The sequence below is a fragment of the Diabrotica undecimpunctata genome, chromosome 3, assembly GCF_040954645.1.
Source record: "Diabrotica undecimpunctata isolate CICGRU chromosome 3, icDiaUnde3, whole genome shotgun sequence".
Classification (NCBI taxonomy): Eukaryota; Metazoa; Arthropoda; class Insecta; order Coleoptera; family Chrysomelidae; genus Diabrotica; species Diabrotica undecimpunctata.
In genome coordinates this window covers 118,196,623-118,214,854 of record NC_092805.1, presented here as the reverse complement: position 1 = coordinate 118,214,854, position 18,232 = coordinate 118,196,623, and the positions used below count along the sequence as shown (strand labels likewise).

Genomic DNA, 18,232 nt, shown 5'->3' with positions numbered 1-18,232 from the left:
ACGGTTTCTCTGGTTATGTTATTAAACAAAAATTATTTTTGCAACTCACAGGGTTTTGCAACTAGTTATTTACTTTTATATCCGTTTTTACTTAATTTTCTATATAGATTTGTTAAAAATATTGGCCTAGCCAAACTTTACATTCACAATGTGAAACCCCTATAAATATGTGATTCCATTCCATGGCATATCTTAATTACGATTTGATGATGGTTCTATATAAAATAATGCTTCATTTTTTATGAAATACAAAAATAACTTTCGAAGCCATTATGAAATTAAGTTTTCGTTTTCGCATTTTAAAATAATAAATGTTTATTAGATATCTGAACTATGATAGTCCTCTCTACACTAATTTCCATTACAAAATACTCGTTTAAATCGTTTATTAGTTACTTTTTCAATTTAAAACGTATTATTTACCTATAAGCCATTCTTCTACGTCTATCGTACCACCTCATTCTTTGTTCTTGTTCCTTTTCTTCGTCTACCCCAAAGAAATTTGCAGTTTCTTTTCTTATATATTTCTTAATGACCTCCTTCCTGCTCATCTGCCTATTAAGTGCCGGTCTCTCCCGATTCGGAAGTCTTTCGCTCTGTGAATACCCTATGGGTCTTTGCGGGGCTTGTGGTACAGGTCTCGGCCGTTCGGCAGGTGGCGCTGGTGGTAGAGATATCGCTCTTTGATGTACCGGCGTTCTGATCGGTGGAGAGGCTGCTTGAGGAGATTTGATGACCGGAGGGCTCTCGCCGTTCGTGGCATAGTCTCCGCTTTCTTGTTTGACTGGTTCTGGCGGTGGAATTGGGGTAGTCGGCCGTTGAGTGGGTTGTTTTTGGGCGGGTGGCGTATGCGGCTGGTCTTGGGTTTTCGGTGGTTGTGTTGGCGGGATTGTTGATTGTGGCGTTCCCCTCCTGTAAAAGAAAAAATATTTTAATTTACATAGTTGTAAACGCAAGGAATAATATAATAAATACATATATATATATATATATATATATATATATATATATATATATATATATATATATATATATATATTAGATATATATATATATATATATATATATATATATATATATATATATCTAATATATCTAATATATATATATATATATATATATATATATATATATATATATATATATAATAAATAAATAGTTAATTATACATACATTTTTGAAAGATTTGACATGAATATTTAACAAGGATGGAAATCGACCAGTTTTCGTAATCTATTTATACTCGAAAATACTATTTCTCTCTGAAAATTGTCTGTTCTACACCAGTAGTACTGTAGCCATTTAGGTTATTTTATATCTTTTATTAACTATTATACAGGGAGTTTAATTCCGAAATTAACATGTTTGCCGCATTTAGCACACACCGATGCGATTTTAAACAGACCAACTTGTCTAGCTATTAGTGTTAGTACTGTTATACAAGGTATATAAAAAAGTAAATCATAGCGATCTTTCATGTATTATTTATTACACAAAAAACTCTATGATTTGTATTAAGCACTTATATTATGTTACTGTACTGTATTGAAACGTATGGAAGGTCCTCCAATTCAATTTGGACTCCAAATATAATTTTTTTCACACTTCTGCCAAATGAAAATCATTCCTGATCCAGAGAAGAATCTAATGTAACACATTGTATCTATTAGTCCAGGAAACGAATTTTAAAATAGGACAAAACCTCGCAAAACCTTTTTCGGAAAAGACCGATTTGCATAAAAATTTGGTAATGAGTTCAACTTATCCTCTACTTCAAAATTTATATTGTGCTGAAGGACGATTTTTATTTTTTAAGGGTGAAAACTACCCTTTCTTGCAAAAATCTATAAAAAAGCTTAAAAAAATTAAATTTGGTTAAATAATAATGATTGCCTGATACTGTAACTACAATTTTTGACTATTACAATCCTTCAAAAATTTTTAAAGTTGAAAACCAGCACTAATAGATAAAACTCATAAAAAAAGTTTAAGGAGGGTAAAATTTGGATCGGATGATTTATTTTCAAACTTCATTTTCGCCATTTGTGTCGCTTTTTTACCATCTTCTTCGTCATCTTCTATTATTGGAGGTCTATTACTGCAATTATCACCAGAACAACCAGAGCAAGTTGGGTTGCAAAATAACCACAGCTTTCTGCAGTAACATGAGACACCGCAACCTTTCTTGCAGTGACAAAATATCATTTTTAAAAGTTTTTCAGGAGCAGGCGATGTACAGAATACAAGAAAACACTGCTAACTTAAATTATTATCTTTCTAATTGGATTTCTCCATTTTTTTTTCAAAAAAATATATTGGTTGTTTAATATATTAGTTGTTTATTATGTTAATAAATATATAGGTTGTTTAAAAATCAATAACTTTTTTTATTTTTTACCCTATTATCCTAAGGCTATTATATTAATTCCTTTTAAAACCCTCAGTTTCAAAAATGGATAACTTTGAAAGCTTTGAAAACTTACATATTTTTGTAAATTAAAAAGGCTACAATTTTATATATAAATATTTTTTTCGTATCTCTAATGCTAATCTTTCCATTTTGAAGAAGAGGGCAGTTTTTACCAAACTACAAAAGTTTTTTATTCGCGTTTAAGTCCATTTTTCAAAAACTAATTATTCTCATAAGTCAGGCAAACTTTTAGGGCGTATTAATAATACATCAATAATGAAGACTGAACAAGACCAACGACTAATTTTAATTAGGGTGGTAATTAGGGGGTTGCTTCCGCTCACTTTCTCATCGAAAAAAATAGGGGGTGACTTTCTTTTCATCATAAGTCACTCAATTTTGGTGCTAGAGACTTTTTTTTAAAGAGATTGGTCTTTGTAAATACTTTAAATTAATTTCTTTAAGTTATCCTCGAAAAATGCATAGTTTTCTCGCAATTTGACTTTGAAACTCCAAAATTTAGTATTCGACGATGAAGAGCTAGCCTATAATTATAGTATAGGTCGGTTAATATTGATCGTAAAGAAAATTAAAAAAAAAAAACGTTTTGTTTATTTTGTCAAAAGGTATATTCTTGTTAATTACAGTTTTTTGATAAAACGAATAATTTTTGAGTTATTATCGAAGATTATTAATTTATCAAAAAAAGTATGAAATATTTTTTGGTTACAATTAATTTTTCTACCAATTTTTTTGGTCAAAATATAATAAAAAATTTCCACCCTAGAGATGGGGTGATTTTGATCCTGAGACTATCTACTACTCATTCTCAAATTTTTAAGTAAATCGATCGTTTCCGAAAAAAAATGAAAGGTGACAACCTTAGTTTTTATCAGGTACCAAAGGTGTACCCCATTTGCGGTTAATGTATGTTCATTTATATAAGCTTTATACAGTGTGCCCGTAAAGTATGGAATAAATTCGATATTTCCTAAATGAAAAGCCTTTTAAAAAAAATCTAAAACACGTCGATTTTTAAATTTAATGTTCTAGATTTTACAATAAAATTTCATTATACAAGGTGATACACATTACAGTGATGACGTCACCAGCTCTTTTTTTAAATGTAACACCCTATATTTTAGGACATTTTTAGATCGATAAAAATGAGCTGATTTCAAAAAAGTATAATACTCGGGTTTAACGGATATAATTTGAAAGATATGCGCTTACAAAATTAATTTTTATTGATTTATAATATTAATAAATTCTAAATAAATTATAATAAATAACTTGAAAGTAATCCAGTAATTAATACATGACTTAATCTTAAATGTTCAAATTGTAGCCCTTGTATTTGACAGTAACTCAAACGTTGTACAAATTCTTGTAGAACCTTGTTTATACTTTCTTGAGAAATATCGTTTATTTCTTTACGAATTCTTGGTTTTAAGTCTCCAATATTTGCAGGTTTCGTGTTATAAACAACATTCTTTAAATGAACCGGCATAAAATAATCCAAAGGATTGAGGTCTGGCGACTTCGCTGGCCATTCAATATGTCTACGTCTTCCAATCCATCTGCTCGGAAAAATTTCGTTTAGGTACCTTCGAACATCTAAAGCATAATGCGGAGGCGCACCATCCTGTTGAAACCATAAACTCTTATCAAAACCTCCAAGATTAATTCTACTGAGGAATAAATTAACTAAAGTAGGTACGAGATATCATCATCATCATCACGTAGCGCTACAACCCTGGGTGGGTCTTGGCTGACTGTACAACTGTTTTCCAATTTGTTCGGTCTTCCATCAACATAGGGTCAAATGGAATGTTCATTTTCCGGAGATCTGCTTGGATGTTATCTCTCCATCGCATTCTGGGACGTCCGAGTGGTCTTTTGCCTGTGGGAATCTCTTCCCATATCAGTTTTACCAGTCTATCGTTATGCAGTCTGTGCACGTGGCCTGTCCATCTTAGTCGCGTTAGGTACAAGATACCCACTTAAAAACTGAAGGTATGCTGGCCCGTTTAAATTACCTTCAAAATAGTAGGGTCCAATGATTTTATTTCTTACAATACCAGCCCATACGTTTACCTTTTGCAGGTATTGTGTATGATGTTTCCGCATCCAGTTGAAGTTTTCTCTTGCCCAGTATCCACAATTCTGACGGTTGACTTCGCCATTTAATTTGAATGTAGCCTCATCAGAAAAAATAATATTTTGAATCAAGAGAGGATTTCGGTGGTTGTTATTCATCATTATTTCGCAAAATTGTATTCTTTTATCTGGACCATCCTCGTTTAATTCCTGTACAACTGTGCATTTTACTTACTTTACTTACTTTTACGTACTTTGTGTACCGTTGTTTTGCAAACATCGAGATCACTACTAACCTTACGAACAGAAGTGTGCGCATCTTCTTCAAAAGCAAGTAGAACATCTAATGTTGTAACATAATTTACAGAGGGACGACCTGAGTTGCGTGCATTTTCAACCGTTTTCGTTTCTCGAAATTTCTTTTCAATTTAACTTACTGTTGACTGCGTGATGGGTATTTCTGGATATTTATCATTAAATATATTACACACTTCCATCTGAGTTCGCGATTTGTCTCCATACCCAATCATCATGAGTATTTTAATTCTTTGCTTTACACTCAAATTAATTTCTACTTAAAATTAATTCTAAGCAATAATACAGAACATTCCCGAATTAATACAATTATTGTACTACTTAATTGTTATTGAACGTTACTAAAAATTTTTACAGTTTACCAAAAACTAGAAGTAGGCTACTTTTTTGCAATTGATAATAAATAATTTATTTTCTAAGCGCATATCTTTCAAATAATATCCATTAGACCCAAGTATTATACTTTTTTGAAATCAGCTCATTTTTATCGATCTACAAATGTCCTAAAATACAGGGTGTTACATTTAAAAAAAGAGCCGATGATGTTATTACTGTAATGTGGATAACCTTGTATAATGAAATTTTATTGTAAAATGTAGAACATTAAATTTAAAAATCGACGTGTTTTAGATTTTTTTTAAAAGACTTTTCATTTAGGAAATATCGAATTTATTCCATACTTTACGGACACACTGTATAAGCTTTCTGTTAACATTCCACAGTAGCAGAAAGCGACCCAGACGTCAATTTCTAAATCAGTCATATACATTTGTGGCGAAACTAAACTTATACCTAGTAAATCGAGATAACGATATGAAATTTGTTATAAATGTTTTAAAAGGTATCACTTTAATAAAAGACTTATAAACTGTACATAAAATGTGCTTCTTGCATATTAAAAAAAATCGAATGATATTAAACCCCCACTACTAGTCTTAGTCAAAGGTAACAGCTTGCCTTTCCCCGAAAGAAAATAGTTGTATTAAAAATTACAAGATACCAACGACATTCATGAAGCGCAACTCGTAGAATGTCGGCCAAAAAACTTTAAACAAACAACACTTTTATAAATTCTTAAAAGACGCTGGTTATTTTTAAGCTTTTATATAAAAAAAAATTATAACGGACTTCTTTAGGTGACTGTTATATGGACGTATCATAGAGATGAGCTCCAAAAATTTAGTTTTAAGAATTAGGCGCAATATTAATTATAAAAGTGCCATATCAAAAATTGACAAACGTAGTGTTGTCGTTAAAAATAAGAAAAAGGTGGATACAAGATTAAATTTAATTAATATAAATCATAAACTTGTATACCTACTTCTTGAAAATTGTAATATTAAATGCAAAGGATAAAATTGCGGCATTGGGCTATTTCATGTCGCGTGCACATAAATATCTTTTACATCAATATGTTTGTATTGTATGTATTTTTGTGACGTGATTGACAATATAAAAATGTTCAAAATGTTCAATGTACAAAAGTACAAAAATATGTTATTTTCCAAAAGAAGGAAAAAATAACTCAAAACTTAATTTTATTTATTCACAATATTTACATTAATGGTGCAACTATTTATTGTTGCGCTATCAAAAAATCCTCTTATGCATCTACATCTAGGTTGGACGACCTTGATGAAAGCAAAGATGATCCACTTGTAGAAGATTGTGATTGTGATTTACCTGTGGTTTCAATATTTTTTCAGAATATACCAAATTATTGGAGAGCGAGTCTTCAATATAACCTTCAGCTACAGCTCGATTTCCAACCGCCGTGTCTTCACAAATAATATCAGCTCCTTTGTCTACCAATAGTGTGGCTGATTTACTCCGTCAACAATGGCCAGTGTATTGCTACCATTTGATAGCATACCCCATTCTGGCACTTTTAAAACAATCGGTTTTCATTGCAACCATTGGACGAAGAGCCGCATATTTTCTATATTGTTTTAAATACTCATTTGCTGTCTGAAATTTTCACGTGTAATAAAGTGACATGATCTTCAATATTTTCCATCTTCAAATTGACATCTCATTACATCTCAGAGTCCCAGATAGTCCAAATATGAATATAATTTTCGTTGACAACTACTAACAAAAACACTTAATTTTTTAGGCCTATAGCCTTCACCTTGTTTTTTTTTTTTTAAAAAAGCAGGTAGTTTAAGATACCTGCTAATATTAATATTCTGCCTCATATTCACTAAGGCTCGTATCACTGAATTATGCGACCACATGGTAGAACTTTTCATATTTGTTCCAATTTCCGAAAAATATGCTAATAACACTTCTTCGGGATAACATTTTATATTGTTTTCATCACGCCATTGCATAAAATGACGATACGAAGCTTCGTAAACCTCAATGAACTTGGTAGGCCACAATTATTCGGTTACAGTCTTTGCAGTACACAAAATATCTGGAGAAATACGCGATGCCGTGAGATCTTCGGAATCAAATCTAATACTCGTATTTTTGGGCGATAATAAGAACAAACGTTCACAAAACTTACGAGTAGCGCAAAAATCGGTGATTTTTATTTGTCAAAGTGACAATCAATAGAAGTAACCATAGTAACATAAACATTATTTGCGACGTTTGAAAAAAAAATATTGTGTTCTATTCGGAGTAAAAATTACTTCTTTTGTCTCTTTTAATGGCAAAATCTCGCTACGCTCGTCAAACGTACTGCCTCGCCATAAAAAGTACCATTTTTACTCCTAATAAAACAATATACTACTTTTAAGCTAGAACCAAAATTCCTAGACTGCATCGAATTATCCTGTATAGAGATATCGTAGTGAAATTAATTTCATTTTTCATATTTGCTCAATTTTATTTGTGTGTTTGGGATATTGTTTTTCTATCATATAGCTGTTGGGTTTTTAATTTGTAAATATGTTCCCATTTCAAATAAATGTGAAAAATAAAGTGCTTTAGTTGGTAGATATTTGCGTAAATTAAAAGAAAAAAATATGCATTTTTCGATTAATATTGGCTGTTTTTGTACTAAAAGCTATTTCCAATCAGTATAAAACCTATTAAAATGCGGGAACTATTATTACTTCAATTATTTTTAGCGCTTTTAATGTTTATTCAACAAGTTAATTAAGCTGTTGCCTTTGCACTATTGAGTTTATATACTAATTTCTTGTGAATTTATCAGCCAAAATAAATATTTAACCATTCTTTTTGCAGGTTAAATATCTACAAAAGAATAGAAGTTATAAAACATATTTAGAGAACTATACTGATATATTTAAGAAAAAATAACCACGAAAACCTGGAAATTTTAATTTAAATTCAAATTAATTAAGAAATTATTCCTGGAAATGATCATCAATTAAAAACTTTTAAAAAAATTAAAAACATTTTAGAAGTAAATACAGAAAACAGTATGTTTAGTTTTAGCTGGAGCAGGTTCTAGCTGACTGATTAAAAATGGACCGTTAAAACTGTATAAAGTGAAAAAAAAATCTTAGTTTTTGGGTGTATAACTGAAAATCAAATTGCTGTAGAATGAAAAACTAAAGGAAGACGAATTGGATAACATAAATCTACAAAAAAAGTCAAAGAGCATCGCACTACTACAGGGGACTATCCGTTACCGGTGTTACTTTTAGTCTGTAACTTGTCTCTGTCTTTCTTTTATCTCTCTTTCTGTACCGTAGAATAAATATTCGCCCTCTCTTTTTCTGTCCGGTAGACTAAATATTCTGTTCTATGATGACAGAAAAGCTAATTCCATCATATAGGAACATCCTATGACATCACCTGTAATGGTGGGATTATTTTTTGTGTATAATTGAAATTTATAAAAGAAGGTAGAAATTATAATAAGCTTCATTTTATGGTCTGCAACATTTTCTAGGGGGGGGGGTACTTTCATTGTAATCTTTATTCTATAATTCTGACAGCATTTTAAATATTCGTAACCTCACATCTTTCGAAAGCACGTTTTTCGATTATATGCACGTAGGGATCTGAACAGAATTCAACTAAGTAAGAATAATTATATTTCATTTTATCCTTGCCATCCGCTATTTGTTTAATTGTAATTTTGTAAAATGGCAAGCAAGTGAAACCCCTTTTTTTTGATGTGTCTCTAATACCAGTTGTTGTATTTTAGTTTATCGATCATATTCACGGTTTATTGGCTGTATTAATTGGTCGTATCATTTTACTGGCTGTATTATGAAAATTTATTGAATCTATTGGAGGACGTAACCACTTAATTGGGAAGCCACACAAGCAGCCCATTGATGCCATCGTTGCCTTAAGTATCATCCTCACTATATTCATTGTAAAGCATTGGCAGGGTTGATTGTTTTCTATTTTTAATAAATATGATTGATTAAAAATTGTTTTATTTGCTATCAGCTAAGGGTTCATGGTTTGATTTCTAGTTTAAGACAAGACGAACTCACACTTGAGATACTGAGCTAGGCGAAGCATAGATTGAGGTATTATTTTTAAAATAGTATTTCAATTCTCTTTGGTAGTCTTATCGTTACAAGTCTTTCTGGACAACGATCGCATTGCTTCTGTAGTGATCCTTTTCGAAGTTAACATGCTTCTGTTCTAACTTCTTTCTAACTATATATATATATATATATATATATATATATATATATATATATTATGGATTTTGATAACATTAATATTTTATGTAGTGAAAGTAATAAATTCAAAAGGACTTTTTTGAAAATGGTTTGTATTAGCAAACGTGATAATAATTTAAACAAAAGATCAGAAATTCAAATTATTATAATTTATATATGAAACTTGAAAAATATCACATTTTGATTTAATTTTCCATATATCTGTTTTCAGACATCTATCTATGGTGAATAAATCTTCTTCTTTTTTGTTACTAAACAAAAAAGCATTTTTAAACAAAATTTTATTTTTGGCAATAAAATTGTCAAAAATAAAAATTTTAAGTTGGCATTTATGACATTGAGGCTTATTTGTAATTGGTCGCTACTTTAAATTATTTATAAATTCACTTGTTTTTGTGTTAAGAAAATGTTTTCAAAATTATATTAAAATTTTAGAGAAGCATTTATTAGATAAGGACATTTTTATATTAATTTTTTTTTTGAAATGTATTTGCAGCAATTTTATTAACCAAACTAATTTTATTTGGTGAGTTAACAAAAAATTTTTTTCTTTCTAGTTCAACTTTGTAAGATATTTTGTCTTTTTTAGCAGCTCTTGATAATAATTATAAACACAATTGAAAGCTCGAGATAATAAATAGTTAACCAATAGCCCCTTTTATTGACTCCAACCCATCCAAAACATTTATATATATATATATATATATATATATATATATATATATATATATATATATATATATATACAAAAGATTGTCACAAATACCAGATTGAGGAACAGGCAAGCTACATATAGAGGGTATTTCATGACGAGCTTACACTATCTTTAACCCTTACACACTCCGACAAGATAAGGTATTACAGGAGAGTATCAATGTCTTGTTTTTACAATTTGTTCAGAATTTTTAAGAACCCTCAGGACCTTTTTAAAGACCCTCACAATTGTGTGCCTTGGTATCATCAAACGGTATCATACAATACACATACAAAAACATTGACAACAGATTATATTGAACAATTTAATACATAATGCAAACATATATTACTTAAAACTATCGCGTATGGAACATTACATTTACTACAACGTCAGGACACCTTTATTGTCATTCCACTTTACAAGACTCATTGAAATATCACATCTAGTAAACTGTTCAGATTCGCCTCTAGGCATTTCTTTGTCATTTTTAAAGACTATAGATGTTCATTATGACAAAAGACATTAAACTCACATTGCTCCTGAAATCCACGTACTCTTGTTGAATGTTGGTTTACTTCGCTCCTGTAATGCGAATTGTGCCTAATAAACATTCCGTTTATTGTAAATTTTGATTCGTCACAACATATAATATTATTCAAAAATTCATTATCTTCTTGACATTTTATCGTTACAAATTCTATTCTTTTATTATAGTCTGTTTCCCTTAAACTTTGAACTGCGGTGCAGAATAGAGATGATTTTTCTGTTTTAGTTTTAATTCGCTGTACAACGTAACGAGGCTTCGGGATAAGCAGCTTAGTAACTCAGAACATTAATTCTATAATTATTGTTATGTAGTTATCTACGGCAGGCTTCGCTTTGTTAACTTTTTGTTAAAAAGGACCAAAATGTGTTAAATTTTTAAGTAATCTCGCCACAGTGTCATGGGTAGTTCGTGGTTAATCTGGATTATTTTTATCAAATAAAGCACATGTTCTAGTAATAGCTGTCCCATTCTCCATGTATTAAAAAAGTTACGTATTCTTCATTGTTTAATTCTTAACGAAATGAGCTATTTCTATTACTTTGAAGAAGTGCCAATTGGCACAAATAATGACAATTATGACATATTCATTTCATGGCTTGATAAAACAAAACAATAAATATCTTATCAATAGTAATACCACTAGTGATTCAATTTTCGCGATAAGTTTGTCGATTTACTTCTAAACGAAACTGAGTTGCTTGAAAACACTGAGTGTTTTCTTTAAGAAACTCAGTTGAGTTTAGAAATAAAAGACAGACTTATAAGCTAAATTAAATAACGAGTGGTATTTTATTAGACTATTTCATGAACAAAGTGATAGGTCAAAAATTCAGTAGAATGAGAGGAAGGAATTTAATAATAATACATTTGATCTAGGTAACCCAAATCTACCCATTTTTTGAATAATTCACAATTAGTCATAATCATGAAATATTTATTATAACTATAAATAATTTGTTATAATTATTTTTTACCTATAACAATAAATAATTTGTACACGAAAAAAATACATTATTCTTGACTACAATTATTATAAACGGTGCAATTGTAAAAATTTTGAATAGTATGACCGTTATTAGGTGGATACAATGTATTGTTGCTATTATTACTTGATGTAGTTGGAGTATTCCTAAAAGTATTCACTATGTTCTGATGATGTTCGGCACTAAGATGTAAATACGGTTTCATCGAGTTCGAACTTCCATGTCCAGTAATTTTCATAGCTTGTTGTTCACTAACGCCAGATTGTAGTAACTGACTAACTGCAGTGACACGATTAGAGTGATTCGTTATTTTCACTTTTTTAGTGTCTAATCCTATCTTTTCTGCAGACATTTTTGTCCATTTGGATATTGTATTAATACCAATAGGACAATTCTTGTACCAATTACTATTATTATATTTATTCCACTTGCCATTCGCAGTCAGAAAAAGTCTATCATTGGTAATAGTTTCCCTTTTCGATATAAGTTTCCGGTATAATCTCACAGGACACATTTCAGGATTCTTCAAATTTTGAGTAAGCCATTTATTATCTGCACAGTTTTTATCACCACCTTGGCGGGTTTTGGAGAATATCGGGTTGTATGCAATTCTGTTTGTTAAACAGCCTTTGTTGTTAGTCTCTTCCTTGAAAAAATGTAACATGGAAAAACTTGCTTCGTTACCTCTCCAAGCTAATTCTACAGCAGCTATATGAAAAAACTTCTTTTGGAGTCCCTCTGACGTGTCTTCGTCCCATTGTAAGCACATATTTTTATATTCATCCGAAGTCATAGCGACAGAACTCATTTTCCTTATATCGGATACAGTTTGCAACAATTTTCTCTTACTATCACGAGCCGCTCTCGCTTCCTCGAAGGTTATATCTTTGAAGGGATCAATATGTCTCTGATACTCACAAAAATATTTTTCTTGTACCAATTTTGCAGTAGTGTTCCATATGGTTTTAATAACACTCTCCTTGTAATCACTACCATCAATTTTTCGCATGTTGAAGGCCCAGTCTTTTAGAATGAATGCTAGTCTTTCGTTGTTATTTTCTGCATCTAATTTGTAGTTGCGATCCACACAGAACATCATAAATTGTCTTCATATATAAGATTTAGATTTTCTTGTGTTACTCGGTATATTTTCTTCAATGTTTTGGTTTATAACTTCGTTTGAAGTACCACCGAAACGACTCATTTTGAGGTATACAGCTACAATAATTTTTTTGGCAAACGTCAAACTTTGCTTTGCGATCGGTATCCATGGTTACGTCGTTGAAAACACGAAGCTGATAGACCAATCACAATTGAAAGACAGTTGGTGTTTTCGCGATAACACAAGCTGTCTTTGGTTTGTGATTGGTCAGATTATGTGAAAATTTTAAGATGAGTGAAATAGTCTTTAACATTAAACTATAATTATCTCCAAAAGTATTAACTTTAGGTATACGAAACTCTAATACTATTTGAGAGACAACTGATTTATTTTTTTATTAAAATTATAAAATACTGGGTATTTCATTTAAAATTCTTACTATTGTTTTAAGTTTATAGAAATGGCGTATCATTTGTGAACACCATGTATTTAGAAATTCTTTTTCGATGTAAAATACTAAAAAAACGTTACCTATTCTTTGTATACCAAAGTTTTCAAGAAATTATGTTTGCAAATGGATGAGCTATTATCATGTTAAAAACACGAGGTATCAAAGATAAAGAAAAAAGACAGCTAGCGCACAACGACACTCGTTTGAGAAGGATAGCGAGTGTCAGATTATTCTGATCAATATTTGAAGCTCGTTATACTATTATTGCGGTGATTAAAGTAAAGTTTGCATTAAAAAAATGCCATTTAAAGCCCGTGGCGTTGCGCGCTAGCTCTCTTTTACTTTATCTTTGATACCTCGAGTTTTTTACAGTTGGCAACCCTAACTTACGACCATTTTTTCTCAGACAACCTTAATCATCATATTAAGAACAAAAATAGCCTTCATTTGATATAAAAAAAAACATGCATATACGTCGTAAGCAGAATTTTATTTAAAAAATAAATGAGAAAAATTTTTGTTCAAAAATTAATTACAATTCATTTAATTAAAACAATTTGCGGCCACTTTTTTACTGACAACCTGTTATTAAGAAATGTATGTATCTCCTAATATCTATTAATATTGCACAAAATAATAATTTTACTTAAATAGATTAGACAATGGTACGCCACTGATATGAGAATACTTCAAATTTCGATGACAGTTCAGCGATTGGCAAAATTGTTTTAAGTGTTGCCTGTTTAAAGTGTTTTTAAGGTAAGAATTTTGTTTATGTTTTGATTTCTTACACAATTTGATTCACAATATATTATATATTAATAAATTGCATTTATAAATACATATTAAATTTAGCTTAAAAGCTTAAAAAACTAATTATTGTTGTGATTTGTGATTGTCCTATGCCAAAAACAACTAAATAGTCTGTAGAAAGCTGAGAAGCTTTAATAGATTATTTTGAACAAAAAATAATAGCGGGACGTTTACTACTAATGCTCTAAAGGATGTAAGTTTAAAATTTAGAATATATAATTTTTGTATTAAAATGTTTTCTTATGTATTTTAGTACATAAGACTGTTAAAAATAATGAATTTTAGAATCAATTTTGAAATTTTGAAAATGTGATTATTTTCTTTATTTTAAAAATCCAATTGACTAGTGTATTGTATTCTTAAACAGTTGACATTTAAAAAATTCTTCGCTTATTAACTATTCTGAAGTTTTGGCAACGCTGTAGGGTTCTGACGTCGTAAATCTTGAATGACGTGCCTCATTTTTATATGAAAAATTCTATACAATCAATTACGCAACAGCTTTTAATTTATGCAATATATGATGATGACCATATGAATACAGCACGAAATGTATAATAATAAAGATTTTTCCATCTTTTCTAAAAAAAATGCCCTAATGCCAATATTAGAGATTTAAAGCAGTCACATTTTAATAGCAACAAATTAAAATACCTACAAATTATGCTTTGGGTGTATTTGTAATCTTTTTAATTTTTAATTTACAGAGTTTATTATCTAATGACCTTGCAAAGTTCATAATACCAAAGTTTTAATATTTTCGAACAGCGAAAAATCATTCTTCTTCAAAGCACACGTTCTCTTGTGTTCTTAGGAAACTACGAAATTGGGTACAACTGTAACTTCCTTTAACTTTCCCTTTTTCTTTTTCCATTTATTACGACCCGGAAAAATAAAACAAATATGTGTTGGCCGTGGGCTACTCCGAAGACCAAAAAGGTCGGAATATCCCGCGGACGTGGACCTCGAATCAAACTCTAACAGAGCATGCGATCACGCTCCGCCTCTTTTTCTGGAACTAATAGGTAATCGGAATTGTTTTTCGAACGTTTGATCGTCGGTAATATTTAGATTTTCCCACTGTTTACATTTCTGTTTCTGCCTTTCTGAAATATGTACAGGAACGGATTTTTTCTATTCCATCCGTTTAAAATGTTTCAGTTTTCAGACGTTTTGCAAGATATACCGAAAACTAGAGGAGATAGAAAAAAGTAATTAAGATGTCATGACTTCGTTTTTCGTTAAAGTAACGATTGCCCAATCAAATCATCCATAGCCCCTAAATTAGCGAGATACAGGGTGATTATTGACATTTCGAAAACGTCAGAGTTATATATCTTATTTATTTAAAAAACTTTAATAAAACTTTTGACTGATATATTAATAAAGGGTTCAGTGGCGTACAGGTTTTTTTAAGGGGCTCTGACTAAAGGAAATATAATACTATCTTACGTTTTTTTTTATACGGGACACTATATATATTTTGACATCATATTTCATTTACATTTTTAATTCTCTTTCATCTGATATCACATAAGATGTATTTTTATTTATTGTATATATACTAAATTAATAGATTTATTTTTATTTCAAACCTGTGTTTTACTGAGTCTGTCGCCCCGAAAGAGCTACCCATCACAAAGACATATCTATTTTTAGTTGTTGAAGCTACTCTGCAAACGTTTATAATTAACGTCATGTTAAAGGTACTTAAAACACTCAATAACGCATTTTAAAATTTTATTATAAAATAAATACTTATTGTTGGTCCAAAGTGAAATATTATTTTTAAAGTATTGATTTTATATTTTATAAATAAAATGGTTACGCAATAAACACTGTATTTTATTAAATTTTTCGTTTCCTTTTTTTATAATGTTAATGTCTACTATTTTTTTTTTTATTTAAAATGACATATTGTTACATCTTGTAAGAATGTTTATTTAACAGAGTAGGCTTTGGTAATGTTAGCATGGAAAATAAATCAAAACCTGTGTCGTCTGTGTTATGCGTCACAATTACCGTTTCGACGTAAAGTGTTGTCAACAAAAAAGTGAATTTTAAGAATTATGAAAAATACGATATGCAGTTATACACTCATGGACAAAAATATCGAATATTTTGAAATTTTCTAATTTTTGTTTCTTCAAAATAAATTCTGGTCAATCAAGTCGTTTATTGTAAAATAGAGTTTATTTTAACAACAATTTTAAGTTTTTATACGGAGAAAATTGTGAAAAAAATAAATGTTTAATATTAGGTAAATAAGGTAATTTTACTCTAAACATAAATGATAATTTAAATTACTTAAACAACTGGTTTAAACTGAAAGAAGTGCATGATCAGTAACGAGTATTCCCCCTTCTAGCTCTTATTACTGCTTGCATCTTTCTCAGCATGCTTGCAAGTAAATTTTGGACATATCCTTGGGAAATTGCATTCCATTCATCCTGTGCAGCAAGCCGAAGCTGCTCTATCGTATTTGGAATGGAATTTCTTTGCTGCGTTTTAGGTGATCCCACATGTGCTCTATTGGATTTAAATCCGGGCTAAACGGTGGCCAATCCAATCTTCGAATTTGGACCTCATCAAGATAATTACTCACTGCGGCAGCGGCATGTAGTCGAGCATTATCGTGCATTAACGTGAATCTTTTATATCCAATGTAACCAACATATGACAAAACATGATCTTGCAAGATGTTTTAAACGTAAGAATCACTAGTCATCCGTCCAATCACCTCCACAAGTGCAGTACGTAGCTCCCAACTAATACCTTCGCAAAGAATTATACCATCAACTCAAAAACTAACGGTCTGAGCGAGACTGCAGCTGGCGAATCGTTCTCCAACTCTTCTGTAGACGTAGTTTTGACCATCTGGTTTCCATAATAGGATTCTGGTCTCATCAGTGAAAATAACGTTTTTTCAGTTGTTGATATTCCACTAAATATGTGTTCTTGCAAATTCCAAACGCCGAGCTTTATGATTTTGGAGAAGACGTGGAACTTTTGCGGGGCGTCTGGGCTTTAAGTTTGCTTCTTTTGATCTTCGTCTAACTGTTTGTGAACTTACATTGACTTGTCTAACATTTAATAGCTCATTTCTGACGTGCATCGATGTTAATGAACGATTTCGTGTAAAATTAAGAACCAAAAAACGGTCATCAATTGCGGTTGTGCACCTTGGGCGTCCTTGACCAGCCCTTCATACAAAATTTCCTGTTTCGTGGTACCTTTTTAGAGTATTCGAAACTATAGATTGAGTTCTGCTGAGACGTCGTGCGATATCTTTTTGTGTATATCCTTCCTCGTACAAAATTACAATATATACTACTTGGGCTTCATCGCAGTGTCGAATTGGTGGGATACTTATTTTAAACTTAGTTAAATAAAAACAGTATGTAATTAAACTTAATAAATTAAACTAAAAATAACCGAATTATTCCAAAATATTCGATATTTTTGTCCATGAGTTTATATTGCAGTTGTATATACAGATATACAAATTGAATGCCAAAAGAATGTTACTGTTGCATCTGAATTATATTTGCAAAGATATCCAGAAACGAGGCAACCAGACAAGAGAATTTTTAAAAACTTGACTTTACGCCAAATTGAGAAGGCAATAGGTATTCCAAAGACAAGTGCTGGGAATATTTTAAGAAACCATAAATTGAGGCGTTATCGTCCATCTGTCATACAAAAATTATACCCAAACGATTATTTGAGAAGGATACAATTTGCAGAATGGTAAATAGGAAATCTTTCATCGATGATGAAAGAGGAGATCTGGAGCACAAAGTACTTACGTCAGAAGAAATAGATCCATATATTACAAAAGAAGAAATATTACACGCATTAAAAATAATGAAGAGTGGGAAAAGCCCTGGACTTGACATGCTTCCTATAGAAATCGTAAAAATTCTAGATGAGGAGCACATTGATATTTTAGTGACACTCTTGAACCAAATTTATAGTTCAGGTGTATTACCCAAAGAGTGGTTAACGTCGATTTTTATTTGTCTCCCCAAGAAGAAAAACGCCAGAGAATGCAGCGATTACCGCACCATTAGCTTGATGTCTCATGTGCTAAAGTTACTACTAAAAGTCATCCATTACCGAATATATCACAAACTGGACATAGACGTTAATGATACACAATTTGGTTTTCGCAAAGGCCTAGGAACACGTG

The 18,232-nt window shown here is 30.7% G+C and overlaps 1 protein-coding gene across 3 annotated transcripts in view; it reads right to left on the bottom strand.

Moving 5' to 3' along the window:
* The window catches only part of rho-5 (rhomboid-5), a 693,122-nt gene that overhangs the window by 96,792 nt on the left and 578,098 nt on the right, over positions 1 to 18,232 (bottom strand). For all 3 annotated transcript variants that reach the window (XM_072526724.1, XM_072526726.1, XM_072526725.1), the window contains one exon: positions 424 to 912. In XM_072526724.1, the coding sequence (XP_072382825.1) occupies positions 424 to 912 (489 nt within the window). The remainder of the gene's footprint in view (positions 1 to 423; positions 913 to 18,232) is intronic.